We start from the raw sequence: 25,497 nt of genomic DNA, 5'->3' as shown, positions 1-25,497 counted from the left end.
GCATACTCAAATATAACATAAATACCAGAAAAAAAATGAATACTATTCAATATAGAATAGGGGAACAAATGACATTTTAATATTCATGTGGAAAACAAGTTAATCACTTCTAGGGACAAACTATGTTTTTTACAAACTTATGTATGAAAAACCTTGTTCTTAATGGGTGATTCCTTCAACTCCAACAGTGAAGTAATTAATCAGTAAAAGACAGGTTAAGAGGATATTTGTGCATTTGTCTCGACAAGCCTTTGATTTTTGCATAGCGGTGATCTGGCCCAGAGGAATAGAAGAAACAGGAAACAGTTCTGGAGATGGACAGGACAGAAAATACAGAAAAGAGTCTACTCTCTGTGGGAGTGCACTCCTGAAGCAGAGAATGACACAGCAGAACGACAGAGGAGATGCAAAGGGATGTGCTTCCACTGAAGGCAGTGGAAACCATTTACATTTACAGTTTCCAAGAGAAAAAGAGTTGCATATGAAAGTAAGACTGATAGGAATCTCAGCAAAAAGCTAAAGCTTAGGGGATCTGCCAGGAGGTCTGAGGTCAGTTCCAGTTCTTCTTCTGCCCCCAGCAAAAGACGTAATTAATTACAACCTATATTGTGTAAAAGCAAATATGTTTTGAAATGATTGTTGATTTAGGTTTTGTCAGGCATGAGCACTGCTGAAATATTCATAATGTACTGAGGGACTTGTGCAACTCCAGCAGTTTTAAATCTTAAACAAACCCAGTTCATAACAATAACATTTAGCACTTACTATCTGCAGTGTGTTTGGAGAATATAATTAATATCCAAAGCTTTCTTGAAAACAGGCAAAGCATTATTACCCATGCATAATACCTACTGTACGTTTTCAAACTGATTAATAACTATTCCTGCGAAGTAATACCATATCAGTCCAGAGTGCTATTAAAGATGGCCTGCTATTCTCATTTGTGGTTTGAAAGTGGTTAGACCACAAATTGATAAAAGCCATTCATCCAGTCGCTTCATCCAGTCTTCTGTGTACGTTATTATCCCTTGATGTCTTCTTTCTATAGATCAGCAATATATTGCTGTCTAACAGATTTCACTCAAGAATATTAGCAAGACAAGAAAATTCAAAAGTCTTCACGTCAAAAGATAGGAGATGTCAAACTGAAGGAAGATAATTTTTTTCCCTCTATTTTTTAACCATATCTGACTTTTCTGGAGAACATCTTCCCAGGCAGCTCTGCGGATCAGTTGTTTCAGAAATGAACTTGGTTTGTTCAATACTTTCTAATTTATATGTTGCCTGCATTTTACGCTGCAATGCATACATCACTCTCTTGGCATGTATATATTACGACTAACATGATGAATATTTAAAAAAAACAAGCCTGGAATGAAACTCCTGAGTGCATATTAAATTGCTATGTGACCTGTTTTTGCAAAGTAGCGAGCACTTCCAGGTTCAGTTAATGCCAAAGAGACTTTTCTATTTGAAAAATTAGGTTATCTATTTAGGACTCTGTCAGTGAACCAAAGCCTACAGAATACCGGAGTATTTGCACTGATACACTGACTTTGGACAAGAATTGAAGAATTGAGGAGTGTGACTTCTGAGATTATTAGTTTTTAAAGTTTCTGGTTCAAGGTTGAAATTCATGCACAGTGTCAACACTAACACCCTTTAACTTTCTGTTACACTCTCAAGATTTTGTACAGTCCACTTCAAGCTCTGAATTTCAGTTTATATGAGTATACAAATCAGCTAATAAGATGTTGCTCACACGAGCAAATGAATCACATATTAGGTATATGGAATTTGTTCAAGGTGATACAGTTAGTGGCACACCTGGAGTTAACATTCAGGAACTCTTGGCCACTACTTTCACATCATGAACTTAATAGCCACTATATTGTGAAGCCCTAATGCAATTTTATTTGTTTATTTATTTTAAATTAAAATAATATGTAGAAAGAAGTACTACAGCTTTCCAAGTCATTTTTCTGATACTATTATAGTATTAGATTTTAAATTATGGAAGTGTCCTGGCAATAAGCTTGAAGTGAACCTGTAACAGAAACAGAGTTCTTCAACACTTTCTTCTCTTATGTATGGGCTTATAAAGCTTACAGATAAATAAAGCTTATAAATAATAAAACGTATGAAGTTTATGGATTATCTATATGAATGAATGTTGCTTTTATATCATCTACATGCAAGAACACTATTTTTTGTTTAATCAAAAACATAATTCATAAATTCATACAGAGACTGTAAGCTAATTTAACTCACTGGGTTTTTTACAAAAAAAATCTGTTGTTTATGGGGTTACCGAGAGAAGAACACATAGTGCCACCCCCCCTCTCGACCATTATTGGCAGCTTCCATTGCATATGAGAATTGTGCTTCTTGTCCATTTAGAGGAAAAAAAAAAAAAGAGTCATGTTCTACAATTAAGGGTCATTTTCACAAAGTATAAGGAGAAGAATTATGTGAAAGATAAATGTCATACCCATAGCTCAGTTATGGGAACAGAAATGGATGAAAATCCTGATATTGTAATAGTTCTAAAATAATTCTTCATAATAGCTATCTTTATTCATGGTCATTTTCCTTTAATTGGTATTAGTATTTTTTTCCTTGCATGTAATTATATCATAACCGAATGTACTTTAAAAAAGTGTAATCCACTCTGCCTTGAAAGCCATAACCAGTGGCATCCCAAGGCACCAAGTCTGACCTCTCTTGTGGACTTCTCTGTCTGCTCCACTCACTAAGAACGATTCATTTCCCAAGTGCCAGCCTCCTGCACTCAGCCTGCGAACCAAATGTCAAGCTACATTCACTCTTGCCTGTGCGGTGCCGCAAGTAATAGAGTTTGCAAGTAGAAAATACTGCTAAATGCTGTTGACAGAGCACAAGGAAGAATAGACTGTGTTTCATTCTTTCCTCATTGCACTGTGTTTGTGGTTGCAATCACTTCTTCGGGCACTATGCAAAGCAAATTTCCTTCTGGATGCATACTTGGAGCTGCTCTACTGAAGAGCAGGGTGCTGGTTTTACTTAGCCGTTCCTGTCACTATAAATGTCCATCTTGAAATACTTACTTAGACTAACATGTTGTTGAAATGCTCTTGTCCCCACACAGTAACTTCCAGAGCGCTGCCAGCTGCAGCACAGGCGGAAGGTAAACATTTCAACCAGAGGACGAGGAGCTAAAGGCTTTGGCACATCACATGCTATGAAAACGGAAGGGTTGAGCCCCCAGGTATTTCCCATTGCCCTCTTCCTCCCTGTAACCTGTCCTTGGCAGTGCACACACACACTCCCTTAGCAATGCAAAATATTACATGGCTTCATAACTCCTAGACTACCTCCCCATTTCTCATACTATTTCTGCTTTTTTGGTTACCCTCTTTAGTTCACTTTGTTTTAGATTAGCCTTCCTTTGTGCTTGACAACCTGCAGCTAACCAAAGAAACTTAAAATCACCAGACAAAAGCATGCTTTTCTTCTTCCTCAATCCACTAGACTCTTTGGTAGCCTGTGGTTAGTGTACCTTCTCAGATATAGATTTATATATACAATATTGCATTTACATGTATGGTAGTCCTTTGGGTTACTTCATTACTGATTAAAATGAAACAAAGAGGAATTATAATTTGTCAACATGCAGGTTTAAATGTTGCAGCTGATTGAAGATTAAATCTTGCATTATAAACAATTTCCTTACTGTGTAACAGCAAGAGTTCAGCTCTAGTGGCATATGAACGATACGACTTTACAGAAAACATCCATAAATTGCCAGAGAAACTGCCCGGAACACAGAACTGCTGGAATCATCACCAATTTCAAAAGAAGGTTCCACCCCTACAGGAACCTGAGTTTTATTAATCAAATGACAGTTTACAAGTAACCCTATGTGATTAAAAGATGTTCTTCCATGATTCTCAGTTACGAGGGACTTTGCTAACTGGTGTATAAATGCACATGCAACGCGCTCTGACAGTAAGAGTCAAACCTTGGTACAGGTGTGATAAGGAACTCAGGCACTGGAGCAAGGTCTGGGCTGCAGAATCCACAGCCTGAAGGTGCTGTCACCACAGGTGCAAGAAGAGCTGGGCAAGAAGCCCCCTTCCAGTCCTGCCAAAGCCACTGTAGTCCCACGGTGCAGGAAGCTGCAGGTTTAATAGGTGAGCAGGAGCAGAGCTTGGAGGGCTTTGCTGCTGCCACCCACTTTACATGGAAGGCACTCAGAGACCACAACGATGAGCAGAGGTTTGAAAGCTTTGGGAAAGACAACAACATCCGTCACTTGGAGTGCTTTCCTAACTGATGGTAAAACGGGTCTAAAACTGTCTGTACTACTACATCAAAACAAATCACAGAAAAGAAAATATTTTAGCTGTACTGGAAAAAGAAAAGGAAGAAAAAAATAAACAGGAGCCTTGATGTCGTCTGTGATAGCTAGAAAAAAAAAAAAAAGCTCTAAAACTTTCTTCAGTCCACTGGAGGTGGGAGAATATTGACTGTTTCTTGGCATCGGCTATCTAAATAAAAAGTCATTTTATAATATAAGGGAGGAAAAAGTACTTTCACACCTTTCCTAGTCAAAATGATCTTGATTTGATAAGAAGGAGAATTACCTTTAATCCCCAAAGTACAAGGTGGGCTAGAGGCAGAACAGACATGAAACTGCCACTAGCAGGTATTAATTTTTTTTGGTGTGTATTGATAAACTGGCTTGCATACCAATAGTGGGAGGTGAAAAAGCAACCACAATTCCCCCAGCCCTTTGGCATTTAAGGGACCTTCCGGTGGTCCCAGTGAAGCACAGAGGTGCTTCAAGGCATCCAGGTCCCCTGTTTGTCCTCTGACCATTGCTTTTGTTGATATGAACCCTTCACACATGCCTTTGAGGACCAGTTAGCCCAGTCCACAAAATTCCTGCACAGTTCTCAAAGCCCTGATAAAGAAATGAAATGAGAGTAGCCTTTAGTGCAAGGAAGTGAAATCAAGGTGCAGAAGGTCTCTCGGTAGACAGGTTGGTGGGCCCCAATATTTGAGATGCTATCTATTTGAAAAGTTACCAGTGTATCTTCTTTCCAGCCAAGTTTCATTGTAATCATTACCTTGCCCTCTGTATCTGTAGTATTAATCATCTTGCTCATTACCTTTTTTTTCTTTTTTTTTAACAGCAACAAGTGTTGACAATGTAAACCACAAGAATAAAAGGCATGATGAAATCTGCAGGGACCACTTTGGTTGACTTCCTGCACAGAAATAGTCAGTCACACAGACATTTTTCTAATCTAGTCTTAAAAACCTTCAGCAGGAGATTAGGTCTCCATTAAATCTCCAGGTAGCCTTTTGAGCATAAAAGCCTAACAAATCTATACAATTTAGAATCTACAAAGCCACACAGTCAGTCATTTCTTATTACCATCACAATGCTGAAAGCATAACTAAAATGTAAGTGCTGATAAAAGAAAGAGGGAAAGAGGAAAAAGAAAAAAATGCAAATATATACATTGTTTCACAGCTCCGATTAAACAAATCTATCAATACTCATCTTATTTTTCCTAATCAGTATGTAAAGACATAGCTTAGACTTCTGGCACCAACCACAACTCCACTGAAACCATGCATTTGAATAAACTTTAGAAACTAAGGCAAGAAGAAATCCCATCAGAAATACTTCCCTAATGCACTTTTGAAAAGAGCAATATGCATATGATAACAGAAATAAATCTGATATTCAACTGAAACGTTTAGAAGATTTATACCAGAAGAATACACACATTAAAGCAAACCTCTGCCAAAGTCAAGCAGAACATGAGAATCAGTAGGTTGCAATGTTTCTTAATTAATTAATTTCTTAATTTCTTAATTAATTAATTTCTTAATAAAGCTTCAGTTAAAAGCTTCACCAGAATCACCATACGCTCATGTGGATTATTTATGATGTATAGGACAGCCTAGTCAAGTGTTGAAAAACAAAGGGCCAGGACTACAGCAAATACTAAAGGCAGAAGACAATCAAGAATACTTCTGTTACACTAGGTGTTCTTGCAATGATTTAGAAAAGAAACAAAGAATTAAATACACCCGATTTTCCAAACATTGTGTTTTAGAGTCTTTATATATGGTTTCTAGTTCCTAAAACTGTTTCCCGTAGGCCACATTTGAACTTTTTCAGTATGTTCATGAGTATCATTTTAAAATGGAAAATCAGATTTCCATGTGGAATATAATACAGACAAAATGATGAATGAATTTATACTTAGAGCACTTAGAGTATATACTTATAACCAATAGCTATTTTGAATGTACTATTAAGTCAATTGCATTAGTTAGGAATTATTTGATGTCTCAGAAGTAATTTCTAAACTCAGTGAGACTTCACACACTTCAAATGTACGCATGCAACAGTCTCTGACTGGGTTTATAAGAGCACAACCCTAAACCCTCACAAGTCAGTATCTAAAAAACAACGCAAGCTCTTGGGGTTACCTTGCCCTAATAATGAAAACATCTGGTCACAATTCTGTCTCCAATAACAGCTTCATGACATTTGTACTTGGAAATGTTGATCATAATATTTCCCTATCTGTCTTTGGAGCTCCAGCAAGGCCTCTTCCCTTCACCACGATGCCCAATGAAAGACAGGAGCACTTCTGCCCCGTCAGCTCAGCATGCCTCTGATTTCCACCCCGTCCCCTTTCCCCTCCTCCACCTTCACAAGACACACCTACACAACGGGTAGTTTCTCAAAAGTTAAACAATTCTTTCTTTTAAAGATGGTAACTCTCTTGTGGCAGACATTTATATTTGTGTGTTCACAGTGCCATTGATTTCACCAAAAATCCTGAAATTTTGTACTTCTTTTCCATATTCCTATAGCCTTGATCAAAATGCATTCTGCTTCTTGATCAAAACTCCTAGTTATTTAACAAAATACACACTAGTAATTAAAAAGAAAAACTTTCTTTTTCCTTGTAATAAGCAATGAAACATCTGCTTTTAAAATTATTATTGGCCCGTTTCTAACTGATAGAGTAAATATGCTGAATAAAGTTTTCCTGACATAAACATTTAAATCCTAGCATTTGATAGAAGAAAACCTTGGAAATGAATTTGCTGAGCATTACATAGAGACTTTTATAAAAGAGCTGCTTAACAACAAAGTTTAAAAGAGGCACAGATGACTAAAAACTTTCTTAAGTTTTCAAGAAATGTTATTACTTCCCCATTTTCTGCCACCAGTTAAATTTTGTTCTGGCAAGTTTCATGTATTTCAAATTTTTCCTTGTCTCAACAGTGGCTAAAAGTAAAATCTGAAAAAAAAAAGAAAAAAAAAAGAAAAAAAAACTAAGAAGTTTCTCCAAATTTCCTCCTGTGGAGAAGAAAAAAAGAAACATTTTTTGGCTTGCTTATCTCCCTGCCTGGAAAAGCTTCCGTCACCTTCACTTTGAAACTTTGACAAACTCCTGTGTAACAGACCACAGGGCTGAGTGCTCCAACCACCTCTGTCTTGCAGCTGGGACTTCTCCCAGCTTAAAACATTAAGTCAGTTTTATTTTCTCTTTACAGACTGAGAGATACTGTTTTTATTTTCCTGGGAGGAAAGAAAAAGTCCTCAGAAAAATTAACATTTCTATGGAAAATCAGGATTTTTGGGGAAAAAAAAAGAAAAAAAAAAGAAAAAAAGCTTCCATCTAAAATCAGCAAGATATACAGTTTATTTCTAGTGCTCTGAGCAGGTCTGATACAGCAAGGGTGATACAATACATCCGAGATTTACTAGTGTACTGTAAAAGAGCAGAATTTAGCTCACAGTCTTTGTTGTCATTAACATAATTTTCATGAACACTGCTATATTGAAAAAAAAATCTTACAAATGCTCCATGGACTCACTCACTCACTCGTAGTGTCACTGCTAGAGACAGTATTATATGAGAGGCATTGGCAGTGGCTGGCATTAAGAGAAGTGCTAGTAAGCCTCTATCTTCACTTAAAAGGTATACTGTATGCCAGGACAAAAGCATCTAATTGTAAAGCTCCATGAAGTGTAGGCTACAGTTTACTTAGATGCTTTCTCCGGGTATAATAGTCTACGAAGTATGTAACATGGTCAGTGATTAAAAACAATGAGCAGCTTGGAGCCCTTACAAAAATGCAAGTCCAGATAAAAATCATAGTCACTCTCGGTGTTAAGGAAAAATGGATAATGAAATACAATGACAAGTAATGTAAGCAAAAAACAGATCCAAAAATCTACTTCCCTGCCAAAATAAACAAGAAGCGAAGAACACATAATTCTAAATTCCCATTTTTATTCGGAGCTTAACTGGAACATATTGGGGACAAAGTGCACCAATGAACAATAAAAATTCAGAAAGCCCAGCTATGTATGTTTTGTTCCATTTCAAAGACGGAGTTGTCCCAACACTCAGTCTGTAATTATATACTTCAAATTTACCTTACCAAAGGAAGTCTTACAAGAGACTAATACTCACTTCATATGAGCAGATGCGCAGCATCACACACCTGGTGAAACTGGCTACAGAACTCGCATACAAAAATGTTCAAGTGCACATGTTAAAACAGCATAAGCAACAACCTTCCATTAAATGATTGGGACTGTATTTAGGTTTCTAAACCCAACATGAGATCATATTCATTATAATTATAGCTAACTAAATGAACTGAGAACTAGATTTGGCAGACGCTAGCTAAACACTAAAATTAAGGATTACCTTCCCTCTCCCCAGCTATCCCAGTAAGTATAAAAAGAAATTCCCTCGGAAAGTGGAACACTTGCTGTAATTACTGAAACTACTGTGTATGACTTAGTTGCTGTTAACAGTAAGTAATTGCGTGTATATACATTCTTGTCATAGGTGGCAACAATACAGTAAACAGTCTTCTTAGTAAACGCAGTTAATTTCTTTTATTACATTTGGTACACTTGCTAAAATAGCTGGAGAGCATGTTTATTTTCATTTCTGGAAAGTGAAGACAATTCTGTGGCTCACCTTCAGATTTTCACTCCAAAACATTTGGGAAATATTAAAATAAACCTGAAGGTACAAAATAAACGTATGCCGCACTTGTACGAAGGCATAAATACACTTTGGAATGTGGTGTGTGTTAAAACAAAAACACTGCATCAACCTAACATTAGGGTTATGACCCAAGCCAACAAAAGCAAGATAATTCATCAGAGCTGGATGTTCTGGCCATAGCCCAACCTACTGCATGTATTGCAGTCTACTGCATATGATCCATTAACTATCCTGAGTCAAGATATAAAATCAAAATTCAATCCTGGACACATCAATCTTGAATTTTGAAGATGAGAATGGAACAAAGATATTTTACCAAGTCGTTTTGAGGGTATGGGCCTGGCCTGTGCTAAGTCTTCCCACAAAAATTAAGTTTGATAGTATAGTAGTACTCTCTGAAACATAGGGTAATACTAGGATTCATGATTATTAATTATAAGAAAAGAATGACATGAAAAATAAAAATATACCTCTAAGGTCCTCGCTTTTTAGAACTTCTGAACTGAGTGAGCCTAGACCAATGAAATCCAAGCTGGTACACACACAAATAAAAGTTCTTGCCTCCAGTTTCTCGCATCTGAAATTCTGGCCTGAAATAAGTTAGGAAGTTAGAACCAAAAATGTCTAATAACAGTGAGATTCTGTGATGGTCTGTGTAAAACCTAGATCATATATGCCCCTCGATGACTCAAATTCTTCTCCATCCTTGTTAGTGTTTCCATTTTTCTACGTAGGAGTTTTTCTCTATGTCGATGTCTCATAACTGCCTATGAGGTTAACTCCCTTAACTGCCTACAACCATGTTTAGGACAAGAACCCTTTCTAATTCCTGGTTATGCTGAGACCTTTCAGTACCTTCTCCTTCCCCATTTTTGACTGTCTTCAGTTATCAGTCAGAAGAAAAATAAACATGCCTTTCTTTTTATTATTTAGTATCTGTCTATGAAAGGCGCTTCTTCCAAGCAGGTAATTCCAAACACACAGCTGCAATATTTACCTGCAGCTTTAAAACAATATCCAGGCTGATACTAAAGGCATGTTGCCTTTACAACATCTTGATAATTTAGCCTGGTAACTCTCAGAAGCACAATTGCAACATTGCAATTAAAAAGGTGGGGAGAGAAAAAGGGAGTAGTTTGGTCTGTGCGCTCTTGGTTACTATGCTTGAACCATTGCACAATCACTGTGTGCGAGAAACCTGCCAATGAATACCTGTCCACTATGTTTTTCTTACTACTACAGTTGAGACTGAGGCAGGCAGCCTGTGCTCCCAAAGAGGGAGACAGTTTATGAATCAATAACAAATGATCATCTATCCACAAAGAGGAAAATAAACAATCTCAAGTGGTAACATGTATCAGGCTTTTATAATACAAGTATAAAGGCTCTTAATAGGTTAAAACACACTGTATAAAAGAAAAAAATCTTATCTGCTTCTTCCTCATCATTTATTAAGATCCCTTTCTTCCTCACTGGACCAAAGGCTCAGCCTCTGTTCCCAAGGGATTCCTTCCCCAGCCTTAGCAGTCAAGCTTGGGTAGGAATAAGTGGAATGTTTTCTTCTAAACATGACCTTGGGCACTGCTCTTTCTTTCAAGCACTATTGCTGGCACCTCTGCTTTATAAAAGTAAAAGCAGCATTAAACAGAAATGAGGAGGAATACATTTGTTTTCTGGTGGTTGTCCAGAAATCCCCCCAGACTTTTCTGTAAGTTTTCGCAGAAATGCAGTATCATATACAGTTTGAGTAGTCAACAGCACTTATTTAATTGTTTTACTGGACTCAACTTCAGGCATCGGTGCTTCTCTTTTATCAAGAAGCCCCTCTGTATTTAGCTATGGAAGAGGCAAGAGGAAGTAGGATGGAAACTCCCTAGGGGAAATTCCTAGTACACACAACGTCTATGTTCTCATAACTCTTTCAGCCCTGTGTTAACCACAGTCCTTCCCCAGGGCTGTGAAGACTACACTTGATGTAATAACAACACACTAGTTTTCTATTTTGCTGCACACACACACACGTTGCATGTTCATTTTGCATCCCAGCACAATACAATCAGCTGGACTGTTATCACAGGAATAATGCAATTTACCTAATTATACTAGGATGCTTACTGTGCAGCAATGTTGCCTGTGTGGCTACAGGCAATATTGACAGTATTACCAGTAAGAAATATAACTAAGCAACTTTTGGAACTGTCAGAGATGTATTCTTGTGAAAACATCAATTGTTTTTCATTATTCTTTGTTGATATTATGAAGAAAGCACTTCCTGCATGCGCTGTTGCAAGGGACGAAGCAATGACAAATAAGAAAATCCACAAAATACAGAACATTGTTGACATCCTCTGAATTGATTGTGGCCACTTCTTTACAAAGAGATGTATCGATTGCCTCAGAAGTAGAAAACTTGCTGTCAAAACAGGGTTGGCTCTGCGGCACATGGTAACTCCAGGCCACTTAGGGACCTGGGCCCTAAAGATGCACAGATCCACAGATCCATTCATCCTGCACCCAAGTCCCTGCATTTTTCTTCCCTTCCAAAACATGAGTTTTCAAAGAAGAAATGAGAAATTTGTATATGAGAAATCCAGGCCTGATAGTTCAATCTGTCCAATTTGGTAGGTCAAAGAAAAAAGGAGCAAGCAGACAAAACTGTAAACTTATAAATATTTGCAAAGTATCCAGTTTGACTCTGATTTTCACTGCCATATACTGCCATCTAGCATGACCCATTGTTTACAAGTCTTTGGTCAGTTTGCAGTCCAATGAACTCAATCATACTTGGTAACCAAGTTTTTTCGTGTAGACATGCTGTAAAAGGTTCATTTTTCTCACTATTTACATAAAAGGACATACACAATTGGAAAGTCAAAGATGCAAGCACACAGCTAAAGTGAATTTCATGATAGGTTGCCTCTTCTCCTATTATAAAGAGATTTGACTTCCTTGAAATAAGAAAAATATAGTATGTTCTAAACAGCAACTGCAAAGAAGTTTCACCAAAATTGCACTGTTGTGCCGTTCAGAACATCAGAAAATAAATTTAAAATCTTCCACAGAGTAACTGCATTGATAGAGAAACCGTGGAATGCTCTGCTTGGAACTGATTGCCTCTTGCAACTTACTATGTTAACTTAGAGAGAGTATAAATGATTCTTGGTATAGTTATTGGTGGCAGATGGGGGGAGTGACAGGGAACTGAGAGAGTTATGGATTACAGAAAATGAAAGATAAGGCAGAAAAACAAGAGAGCAAAAAAACAACAAACAAACCTGAAGTAGCTCTGTCATACATATAAAAATAATGACTCTTGATGAATTTAAATTCATTCTAATTGCCTATTGAAGTCTAACCTTAGCATACTTTAAATGACATGCTGGTTAAAATTACTGTGGGGGGTGGTCCCTCTCTGTGATCACAGGATATTTAATTAATAAATGTCAGTAGTGTGCTTCATTAAGGCTAATGGCTGCAATACAAGTGGAGGAGAGGGATTACATACCAGGTATTACATTCTCTGCATTCCTCTGCAAGTGTGGGAACTGTCAGGTGTGCCCTGAAAGGCTAACTACACTTGCTGTGACAAAGGGGACTTTTGAGCCTGGGTGAACTGAAACATTACGAAGAAGCTACCAGTAGTGACATGACTGTGATGTTATTTTGACTGCAAAAGATAAGACAGATGCTTCTGTACTCAGACTTAACCTCCATGCAAGCATGCTTGGCACACACACTTGTTACCCAAGAACAATGGGTTTTTACTTTCCACAATACTTGTGCCAGTAAATGTGATTACTCAAACACTTGCAGGAAGCAAATGCCCAGCAGGCACAAGCATGTTTTAGTGTCATTCATTTACAACTTCTGAAAAACAGTCAAAGAACCTCAAAGAATCACAACTTTTAAGACAGCTTTCTGTATTTTCTAATATATAGATTATTCCACTAACCTCTGCTTCTGGATGTTTTCAGGCAACATTTTCTTAAGTAGAAGAGAGCTGTAGAGCACATCTTTCTATGTAGGGATCTCTCCAGTCCTAGGCAGCTCCCCCAGCTCTCTCAAACATACAGTATTAGTTCTTCCTGTAAGTTGGCCAAACACATTACCTTTTTTGTTGTTAGTTTTTTTTTTGCGTGTGTTTTCTTTTTTTTTTTTTTTCTTCGTTTTGTTTTCTACAGAGAATGTTTAACAGACTTGAGTCTGTTTTTAACTTGGGGCACAAATGGTTATGACCAAGTTTTATATTATTGTACAGAGTGCCTGAGCAAATTTCACACTGCTTAAACTTGAAATTCTGCATTTAAACAGTCCTGTGATGTTAGCAAATCAACTGGACAATTACTGCTACCCTCTTACCATACTTTTGCATTCCATGCCATTCAGGAGTGATGAGAACATCAAGAGGACTTTTGAAGTGTCTCTGTAAAGGGCTTAAACTAAAGAGTAGTAATTTTAGAATACAGTAGATTCTTATTCTCCTACCAAAGTGCTGGCACACATATAGGATGATGGAGTGACAGAATGATTATTATTTATACATATTGTGATATACCAAAGTTAGTGCTAGATTTATAAACAGGAGGGACAGTTAAATACTAGTTGTACCCTAATTCTAGCTACTGTCTTCACTTCCTTCAATAGGTCGTACTACATTTTACAAGTGAATTGCTTCTGCTATTCACTCACTCTGAATACCTTAGAACAAAGAAAAATTCACAATCTTTTCATTCAGAGTAAATACACAGATGTGAAATAACCTGCCATTCAATAATCTTGCTGGTAAATCTAATCTGAAAACCTGAACAGCTAATTTCTCATCTAAACTGAAGCAAAAGATACATGAAATAATAGGAGATGAAACTGGAACCCAGGTTCCTGAGTTCGTGAAGTGCTTTTTATTTTCTGATGCTTCACCAGAGTTTATATTATTCTTATCTAGTTTTTATGCTTGAAATTACACTTTTCAGACACATATCTAAAATTAACTACACATTACAAATTCACCCACATATATAGATGTTGTGAAAACACATATATGTCAGTCAGTTAAAGAACAAAGCTATTATAAGGCATAGTCAACATAGATTCATGAAGGGAAAGTCACACCTTAGTAATCTGATCTCCTCTGATAAGGTTGCCTGCTTGGTGGATGAAAGGAATCCAAGGGAATCTTTCTGGATTTTAGTAAGGCCTTTGATACTGTCCCTCATGGCATCATTCTGGAGAAACTGAGGCCAAGAGGTGACTTCACTGCTCTCTGCCATGTCCTGAGAAGGGGAAGCACAGAGAGAGGCATTAGCCTCTGCTCCTGGGAACCGATGGCACAGCATGGGAATGGTACAAAGCTGTGCCAGAGAGGTTGAGATCAAATATTAGGAAAAATATTCTTTGCTGTGAGGGTGGTCAAACACTGGAACAGGGTTCCTAGTGTGGTGCTTGATGCCTCCTGCCTGTCAGTGTTCAAGAGGCATTTGAACAATGCCCTCAGTAATATGCTTTAACTTTTGGTTAGCCATGAAGTAGTTAGGCAGTTGGACTAGATGATTTTTAAAAGTCCCTTCCAGCTGAACTATTCTATTCTACGCTACAAAAACTGTTCTTGTGTGTGATCTGAAACTGAACGATTCAGCAGGTCCTAGTCTGTAAGCCAGTGTGCTTACAGACAATTGCCTGTGACTCCAAAGGATTGTGCAAAGGAAGGCTAGGTTGGCTAGGCTGAGATCCTCGCTTTCCCAGTTGGTTACTCTTTTGTGACACCCCCAGCAGGAAAAGTTAGGAGCACATATATATAGTATTCATTCTCCAAAGCTCAAAGTTTCTGAATATGAATATACATACCCTACTGTCTCGGATGGTATTACCTCCATCCTTTTTGGCGCCCAATGTGGAGCTCAAGGAATTTGAGATAAGGATGACAGTTGAGAGAAGTAATGGGCCAAACATGGACTGGGCATTGTCTAAGAATGTAATAGTTGTGGAGAATTTAAGGAAGTAATACTTGTGAAGAATATGTGTTGTAGTAATGTGGTGGCTTCCCACAGGCATCAGCTCTTCAAGAACTCCTCCCACATGGCTCCGTACCACAAGCTCCATCCATCCCCCAGGAGCAAACTGCTCCAGCACGGGTCCCCCACAGGCGGCAGCTCCCCCCAGACCCCCTGCTCCTGCGTGGGCTCCTCTCCACGGGCTGCAGCTCCGGCCCGGGGCCTGCTCCTGCGGGGGCTCTCCATGGGCCGCAGCCTCCTCCAGGCCACATCCACCTGCTCCACCGGGGGCTCCTCCACGGGCTGCAGCGTGGAGATATGCTCCGTGTGGGACCCATGGGCTGCAGGGGGACAGCCTGCTCCACCAGGGGCCTCTCCACAGGCCGCAGGGGAACTGCTGCTGCCTGCCTGGAGCACCTCCTGCCCTCCTGCTGCACTGACCTGGGGGGCTGCAGGGCTGCTTCTCTTATATTTTCTCACTCCTCTCTCTCCTAGCTGCTGTCACACAGCAGATTTTTTCCCATCTTATATTTGCTTCCCCAGAGGCCCACCCAGCATCGCTCCCTGGCTCAGCTCTGGTCAGCAGCGGGTCCCTTTTGGAGCTGGCTGGAGCTGGCTCTGGTCTGACCTGGGGCAGCTGCTGGGCTCTGCTCACAGAGGCCACCCTACAGCCTCTCACCCCTACCAACACCTGACCATGTAAACCCAACATATGTATATTCATCTCCCACTAGTACTGCCAGTGGCAGTTTAGACCACCAAAAAATATTGCAGTACCCTTAGTAATCCAGTTGCTCATTTGAATGTTCTGTAAAATTGTTTTCACATTGATGGAATATTTTTGAGGGACTGAGGAGTTGTGGAAGGGCTTGAAGAAATTGATTGTATCCTTCTCACTACAAGCTGATGCTGTCCTGTATATGGTAAGCTGGCTATGTTGTTTTTGGAAGGAGTTTTCTGCAGATCCTACAAAGCTGAAGAACACCCAGGCTGATGTATTTCAATTTGTTCCTTTCCACACCATTATTTTAAATGACCAGAAAATATTTTTCTGCTTAACTTTGATTCCTTCAAAAACTGGTCCTATGGCAACACTATGTATGTGCCGGCACGCAATACCTCAGGTTATCCAAAGGTTAGAATTCAGTGGTCTCTTCCTATTCCACAAATTAGTACACAAGTGGAAGTAAACAAACAAAATAGCGAAAACAGGAAAGAGATTTGCAGATGACCATATGATAGCACAACAGCTATCTTTGCTAGGCTTGATCTACAGCCCATAGCAAACAACGGAAACTTTCCTATTACTTCTAGTGAGGTTTAGATCTCTGCCACAGTAACCTAAGCATAGGTCTACGTGTGGTTACCTTGCATCAGGATTCTGACAGCTGAGCTTCTGCTTTTCAGGTAATCTCCTGTTCTTTAAGTGTTCAGTGTTATATACTGGAAATTATATTTTTTTTTCTAGGAAATAATCACCACTGTCTTGAGTAAAACTTGACTGGGATTCACTTTATTTGATGCAGATGCCTGAACTAGTGATGCTTGGCTTTCTTCAGAGCCAATACAGAACTGAAAAATCACTTCTAGGGTATGACCTATCTGACCTACATAGATGTGTACGTTTGGATGCGAGGAAGTGCAAAAAGCCTTTTTCTTTTAACTGAGTATCAAGGGATCCTAGAACAAATAGGTCTGATTTAGATTATCTGCTCTTTAGGCATCTGTCCTTGATCAGATGATCCCACCCCAGGTGGCCTGAGCTGGACATAACAGACAAACAACATTACCAGTCATTTTTGCACAGTTCCAGTGTTTAAACAAAAATGAAACAGAAGACAATGTCTGTGGAATAAACAATGTAGTGTTTTCTCCCATTTATTACTGTGGTATGAAGTCAATGGCTTACGAAGAGGAGGCTTAGCAAGCTAAATAGAAATGGTTTATCGAGCCCTTACCTTTGGGGATAGCAATCTGACAGCCCAGGTCATAGTCCTGCTGCAGCTGATAAAAAGCCACTTCCTGTAGCCGAGCGCGCTCCAGCTCAGAGAGGCTTTGAACGGGAACTGACTTCAGCCGAACACTGCGCCCTGACATGCTGTTCCAAGTGAAATCACCCTACAGGAAATCAAATGGGAAAATATGAAGCATCATATGGTACGCACAGTTTAATAAACATAACCATCTCTTCTACTGCAAGGAAAAACAACACAGGTCCTCTTTTTCTAAAAGGCCATTTTCTTGGACATCTCTAACCTTTCAAATATCTTTGTTTTCCTAAGACCAGCATTCCTTAAAAGGAGTACAGACATGCAAAACAAAAAGTCAATTCTGCCTGAAAACATTTAAGCAAGCATTGTTGCAAAAACACTAGGATTCCAGTAACCAAAAGCACAAAGCAGGAGAACACAAAACAAAACAAAACAAACTTGTCTGCTTTTCCCAGTTTGGTTGTGCTGTATGGTACTTGGTCGTCACTTCATTCTCTTCCCTGAGCATACAGGCATATAGACCTTTACAGGTCCATGGACAACACACATCTTATCTCTCCCAGCCTGCTAATCCCACTCCCATCCTTATGACATGACTGTGTTCAGATCAAGATTGACTAAAGGATAAGGTGTTTCACATTTTTGAAAAGCCATTATAATGTATGTGTTACAATTTATACAATAAAACAACATGAGATATGCTACATCTCTGTAAGGTACCAATTATGTTTGGAAATCAAATCAAAAGCTTTAGATGTTTTATCTCCCACCTGGGATGACATATACAAACAGCTATTCTCTTAGCTAGTATTTAGCTCAGGTGAGAGAAGTAATCATCATTCAAACGTAAGTGCAAGCACATAAGGAAGCTTAAAGACTGACAATTAACTTCAAGCAAGAATTTCAGTATTCATCAAAGCATCATCAAACAGCACATGTCTGCAAGGAGGGAAAGAATTTGTTTTTCATTATAGCTGTACTAAAAAATAAACATCAAACCTGTCAGTAGGTATAACTTGATGTAGGTGTAGATAGTGAAAGAACTCTGATTTACATCAGCTGAGGTGTAAAGACAAATCCACCAGCCTGCCCTTCATCACAGCATAGCAGGCTTGCAATTAACAAACTTCACTTTCATTGTAAATGCCTATTTTTAGTTTAAACTTCAATATCTGTACCTTCACTGCATGCTCATTTTTCACCATCACTTATAATTCATCTATTCTATACACACGTCTAGAGTCAAAGGATGACCTCTGACTTTTAAAGACATTGGCTGAAGGATTAGTAACATTTCATTGTATTCAGCAGCTATGCATCCTAATGTACGGAAATACCTTTGTGCAAGCCTTTCCATATGATATTGTGAACATGTATGTACCTATTTATATGTACCTATGACGTGTGTGTGTGTATTCACATATACAAGAGACAAGATCATTCACAAATATGCAGCATCATCTAGCAGTATAGATCAAAAGAATGACACATTGGAAACATTTTCTTATGATGTGCAAAATATATTTGAGTTCATCAAGGAGCTTTATTTCATAATATTTTTTGCAAGTCACTTGGTTACTGTGATAAATGACACTGTTTCTTTGATCTGAACAACTGTATATCTGTACACTCAATGAATGATATCAATATTTACATGGACCACATAAGTAAACTTTTGCACTAGCACTGGAATCAATTACTTTGAATTTGTCCTTTTTTTTGCTCCTTCACCTCATCCTCTTCTACAGCCTCACAAGCTGGATTTAGTAGTATCAAACTAAAAGTTTACAAGACGACACAAGCCAAGCTGACTAGCTTAACTCAAGTGAAACCAAAGCAGCAAGATTCATGTAAGCCTAATTTGCAAAACTGCAAGTAAATGTTTACATTTTTTAAAAAGCTGTTGTCATTTATAGTTAAAAGTGATCAAGAACAGAATCTACCACCAGACAATGTATACTAAGAAACTAATTCCTTTCCAATCCTGATAATGCAGAAGAAAGAAAACTTTACAACTACAGAAGTATGCAATTCAATCCTCACGAACATATCATGTACAGAATGTTCTACAGTCAAGCTGGTACAAAGAGAGAAATACGGGTTTTTAGGGTAGAGCTTGCAAGATTTTTATCTTATCTATTTCTCTGAGATGAGCATTTTCATAAATAAAAATATCACTGGTAGACATTTTTCTGGTAGACATAACTGGGATATTTTAATTTTGAAACAGAAATTGGAGGTATGAATGATACCCCTTAGAAAATGATGAGGTAACAGCTTATGCAGACTGCAGGTGATTTAGGGCATGTTCTATTTCCTGTAGAGCACAAAACCAAGGGGGTAGATGGGGCTTTTACGAATTACCATAAGTTACACAAATATTATTTAAATGGGATTTTGCATGGACACCCAAATTAATGCTCTTTTTCAAATAAAAATTACCATGGGCAAATCTAACTGGAAGTAACTGCATTCTCTGCCTCATCTCAGAGTTATCGTTGTAACAGCAAGCAGAAAGCTGCACCACTGCAATGCCACAGCTCAGTTGTTAGACCCAGCCACGGGAGTTTAACCCTGAACAACAGTGCTTGCTAGCTCCAGGACAGCACAGAATCAAGATTCTGTGTTTGGGACCCCAAAGCCTCTTTGCAGAGCTGTGCTGCTTTATTCGAGCAAATCAGCCAACCCAGCACTGTCTCAGGAAACTTACCCAGGCTAATTTTGCCTTAATATGAGTGCAATTAATATATACATATATTTTTTAAACAGGTCAAGTGTTTACAACCAAGCAAAAGAAGAAAGCCCCTGACAAGGTTATGAGGTCAACCATGATTTTTATTCTGGCAGTCTTCAAGTTCCCAGAACATCCCCCGGCACTCACCAGCTCATCTCTCGTTGGCTAAAAATGGTCGGATGCAAACTCTGCATCCTCGAACGCCACGACAGATCGTTAAACAGCTTTATTGCTGTTTGGAATCACTCTGCCCAGTTTCTGTGCATTTCAGAAGGCATTCTTCTTTTACACTTGATGTGTTTGATAAAATCTCTGCTAGGTCACATTAACATAGGTTTTTACTATGCTAATGGAACACAAGTAATTAACTGAAATATTTTTGGAAGATCACGTGTTAGGGCCAATAGAATCTCCTCATCTGCTAAAGAAGACACTCAAGAAATGCTTCCTTGAAAAACTCTGTTTTATTTGGCAAACAAATATCAGTCTTCTTTGAGCCAAAACACAATATTTTATGTTTTAATCTATTCATAGATTCCTAGGCTTTGTGGGACACAAGGTAACTTGAAAGCGTCCTCTTCCTTCTAATGCTCTGTGGAACTTTTACATGCAGCCTGTAAATTACTGCAAAATCAGCCAGGCTTGGGAGAGGTTCAGAAAAGTCAAGATCCCTTTGAGAAGGGGAACTAGTGCGTTTACATGAATCCCATCTGCCTAAAGCTTTTCTCTGCTGTATGGGAGGAACAGGGTAGGACAAACACAGAGAACATTTTCCATTTCTTTCTTCATATGAGGAGGCACATTTCATCAGCCTCCTTCAACTAATAGCTTGACGTAGCTCCTTGCAGAAGCTTAAGAGAAGATTTTAAAGCATCAAGTCAGGGTGACTTGTTTTTGAAGTCCATGCCCTGCATATGTGTTCAAACATACATACACAGCTACAGTATTTTTCTCTACTATTTAGACTGTAGGACTAGTTAAAACATGATCTGCAAATGGACCTTCCATCACCAAGAAGAAAAATAAACAACAAAGAAGAATATAAACAGGAATATTGCTCTGGGATAAAGTGATCAGCCTGATAGGACACAAACTACTAATTGCAAGGGTGCTTTCATAATTGACTTCTACGAAACCTTGACCAGACTAGAAGCCTTCTCCAATTTCTTCTGCCAACCAGTCATTTCTTTTCCCTCACAAGTCTGCAGCTTCAATTGCATTCTTCTCTCTGGCCCTCCCACTAACGTCCAGCATCTTTCCTCCACTGAACCGAGGAGTTCACTTATCGGGTAAGTAACTAAAATACCAGAGCAAATGACTCAGCAGAGGAGATGAATGATTAACTGCATCTTGTGCCTTTGAAAAATGTGTCCACTTTTCCCATATTTCTTGTCCACCGTCATAAGCACATTTTAACAAGATGCAGACTGCAGCTTTACTGATATTCTTTCAAACAAATGTTTTCTTTAGGGGTTGGGTGTCCAGTGGCTCTGAAAAAAACCCCAAGTGGTACATCCTGACTTAAGTAACACTACGCGCTTAAATTACTCTTAAGCATGTGTAGGCTATTCTTGTGTACTTGACCTCTTTCCCCTGAGCCTCCAACACGCAGCCTTTCAGTTGTTTGTTAGCAAAGTCCTGTTCTTCTATCCTTCGTACAATACAAACACTGGTTGGCAAATACTGCAAGGAATCCGGAATGTGGATACAAATCCACTGGCCATTACCTCTGTTGCTCACCGTAGAGCTTTAAGCCTTCATGAGCCATGTGAATCGTGGGAAATAAGAACCCCACACGTAGCAGTTTTCAATAATACAGTATTTTAACGTAAGATGCAGAAAGCAATTTTTATCTTACTGCATTATTGTCAATGCTAATGACTTTAGTCTGTACTCATTTAGGTAAATGCCATTATCAGATTAGTCGTCTACTTTTCATTAGTCTTTTGCTGAAATCCATTTGAAACCACTAAGATCAAAACCAATTATACCTACTTGTTTTTCTCCTACCCTAGCAACACTTAGCCACGTGCTTGTAGCCAGATATGGCTCCAACATAACAGAGTTCAGCAATTTTCCACACAAAAAGATTATATTGCAAATAGCACGGCAAATATAGCATTATAATGTCTTAATTCTGTTTGCTTAATTACTTCTTTAAGCTTCATGAAAATGCCTGTAATTACTACTTCATAAACCTTTCACTTACACTGGTAATTTATTTCAACTCCCTCTAAAGCTACTTCCAGACTCCTCCTCAGCCATAACCCCTCAGATTTTGACGGTTTGTATTCCCGCAGCACAATCTGGATGTGCATGCACGTAAACCCTGTCTTCCTCACCTCCCCATGGTTGCTGTTGGTGTGAAGCACACCCTGCTCAGACATGACAGCCTTTCATTGCTGCACGGCCCTTCACCTTCATCTGAAGCCAGGGCACAAAGCACCACTCCCAGCAGGGCGAGAAGTAACAAGAATGGGGAATAAACTACAGAAAATATCCATCATTACACACAATTAAGAACCAAATGTCTAGTCCTTTACTAAAGCCATCCTCAATAATTACCTCAGATTAACCAAGAGTTAGGAAACAACTGGATGGTGTGTGCATGCTGCAGCCTGACTCTTTCTGCCTCCCTATCTCCAGATGCTTCTTCTAAGCTGGCACAGCTGGAGCAGCAGGTAGGGTATTTGGTTTCCAGATCCCGTTACACACTAATGCAACCTAGACTGGTTTCTCCAAACACATTGGGCGTCAAAACAGCTACTTCCAAGGGACTGCTGGTATGACAGAAGGAGACAAGCCTTTCAGATTGCCAAAATGGCATCTCCGTAACTAAATACGAAGGAGCACAAGACTGACTGCATGACGCTGAAGCATTTAGCAGAAGGGTGTGAACACGGATGCATAAAGCATGGGGCCCCAACAATTAATCTTCATTAAGAAAGTCTGACTTCATTAGCATCATTATCTAGGGTGACATCCTGTTCCCTTTGACATCAGTGGAAAAATTATTAATACAATGCCTCCACTAGAAATAGAATAAGTACAGTCTGATGATCTTGTGTAGATATTCAGAGTCTTGCATTAAAGTTGGCTTATCTTAAGCTCTATTGTACTTATGCATGTTAATGTATGTACAGCTGTTAGTTTTGGCAAAGCATCACACCTCACAAAGCAACACTTTAGGTATGCAACGCTTTAGGTTGCAAAGCTATTTAATGGCAGTTAATATAATCATGGCATTGCTACGGACAAACACTTCCTCACTCCTAGCTGCATCCTGTCTTGTTCCCAAGGCTGCGGATTGACAGCTGGAAATCTGGGTACTCAGGATCTGTGCTCCGCACAGCAAGCCAGCCCCTTGGGTACTGGCAGGCTGGTGTTCCCCACAGGGCAGACCCTGTGCACACCCCCAGCAGAAATACTTCATCTAGCAAGACAGCATTAGCCCGTGGCCAGGTAAGGAAACACATTTCAGAATACTACAATGGCAATTTCCATTTATCGGGGGAGGAAAAAAAGCCCTTCTAACTTTAGTCTAAGGATAAACAGGGAGCGGAAGAATGAGCATGTTTTCACAGCGGTATTAAAATTGTTAAAATAAAGGGAAAAATATTTCCTGTTCTTCTGTGATCAACCTCTCCAAGTTTTCCAAATGCCTCAGGATACTATTTCATGTTTTGAATAGTTAAAAGCATTCCCTTTAAAAAAAAAAAAAAGAAACTGCATACAATGGAGATGTATTTCATTCCTTTTCTGACATTAACAAGTATTGCTGATGTAAAAAAGGTATTGCCTAGCAAAACATTCATCCCTAACATGTCCACTCTGTACTGAACTTTTTACACATCCAAAACACTAACGTATTTTAAAATGCATCAAAAAAAAACATGATCAGATTTTCAGAATGCCTTACTTCAATGAATATCAACATTTTTGGAGGAACTGATCCAGAAGAATAACAATTAAAGACAAAAGGGGCTGATTACTTTTGCGGAGGTGCCACAATGGAGACAGAACACCTTAAAAAGCCTAGATCCAACTGTAGCTGAAGCTTTTCTGGACTTCACGTGAAAAGATTTCTGTGCATTTTTGTCAGTGAAAAGGAAATAAGCCATATTGCAATAGTCTGAATTTTGCTGCTGGTTGAGAGTACATGCACAACTGTCACGTGCATGCAGTAACAAGCTACACTGAAGTAATTATACCGCCTGAGACCAAAGTGAAAAAAAACCAACAACAAAACAAACAAACAAGAAAAAAACACCACAGTGTTTTCAGCAATCTCAGCACAAGAGATCTAGGACAGCCTTGGCTGATTAAGAGAATAAAATTTATTCCTTTCATCAGTTCACGTATCATATTTTGAGAGATTGGTGTGATGTTTTTTTCCAGTATAAGAAAAAGTTTCCTGCTTGACCAGCAATAATGTGAACTCTGTAAGCTAATGGCAGCTGACCCAAAATCAGATACAATAGCTTCATGATTATTATTTTTAGTGGCAAAGTTGCCTTGAATAGACCCTGCTCCAGCTTCTGCTACCAACATAAACATGTTCCTGCCCCGTGTTCACCTGCTTGTGAAGCTGAGCAACAAGCCCTAGGCTCTGCCCATGTTTTCCACTGTCCCAAATCCCTAAGTAGGTGGGCTCAGTCCTGACGGTAATCTTTGCTCGATGCAGCAGACCACGCAGCCAGAAGACACGCTGCAGACATTGATGCACTACAGAACTTCCATTCATACCATACTCACAGAAGCACCCATAGAATCACTCAGGTTGGAAAAAAACCTTCAAGATCATCAAATCTAACCATCAAACTGACCTTCCTAGTCCCACCACTACACCATGTCCCTTGGTGACACATCCACACGTCTCTTAAATACCTCCAGAGATTGGGACTCCACCGCTTCCCTGGACAGCCTGTTCCAATGCTTGACCAGTGTGCTCTGTTAAGTTCTTATTAAATGTGAAGACCTCAAATGAGATTTTGAATATAAAATACTGCTCTTTTTCCTAAGCCTAACAAGGCTGACATTAAGCATATGAAAATGTAAGGCCTAAACTACACGAGAAATGCACTTAAACAACTTGGATTAAACAAATATAAGCATACATCCTATTTGTAGCTTTTTTCATCCCAGAGTAGTATGATAATGCCCCTGTGAAACAAAAACGAACAAAGCACCTTCTGCTTTCTGGCTTGTTTTAAACAGGGATAAAGGAAAATTGATGGGATCTCTGCTACTACAGCACAGAAGTTAACAATTTCTGCATCCAGTAATAAGTAATAATTTGACTGCAGCGAATGCTTTGAACAGACTAGGAATGGTATCTATTTCTATTATATTTGGTATAAAAAAATCCTAACAATTCAGAGAGAAGTAAATGACATACTATTTTAAAGAAAGAATGCGTATGAGAGAGCGCACACAGTCATTTCCAAAGATTCAAAAGTCATATCAACCCGAGTATTGCATGCAAGATTTAAAAATATGTATGTTAGTATTTCAGTTTACGTTCTGGATTTTGAGGTTTCAAGATACAGAGAAATTGTATTACCTGACTTGAGTGTACAGCTCTAATCTCATTATGAAGTGAAATGAAATAATTAATTTCAGAACTCCAAGGACTGGGATTTGACTAACAGTAGTAAAGCCTTTAATTCAATACAAAACCCTATTTGTATTGTTTCAAGTGGTCCAAAACAGTTTTTTTCTATAAACTCTGACATTAC

At 38.8% G+C, this 25,497-nt stretch overlaps 1 protein-coding gene across 6 annotated transcripts in view; it reads right to left on the bottom strand.

Moving 5' to 3' along the window:
* The window catches only part of ARHGAP6 (Rho GTPase activating protein 6), a 326,136-nt gene that overhangs the window by 44,798 nt on the left and 255,841 nt on the right, over positions 1 to 25,497 (bottom strand). For all 6 annotated transcript variants that reach the window (XM_066982167.1, XM_048066883.2, XM_048066884.2 and 3 more), the window contains one exon: positions 16,993 to 17,152. In XM_066982167.1, the coding sequence (XP_066838268.1) occupies positions 16,993 to 17,152 (160 nt within the window). The remainder of the gene's footprint in view (positions 1 to 16,992; positions 17,153 to 25,497) is intronic.

The sequence above is a fragment of the Anser cygnoides genome, chromosome 1, assembly GCF_040182565.1.
Source record: "Anser cygnoides isolate HZ-2024a breed goose chromosome 1, Taihu_goose_T2T_genome, whole genome shotgun sequence".
Lineage (NCBI taxonomy): Eukaryota > Metazoa > Chordata > Aves > Anseriformes > Anatidae > Anser > Anser cygnoides.
The sequence above is the reverse complement of the archived record's forward strand: the minus strand, read 5'-3'. Positions and strand labels throughout refer to the sequence as shown.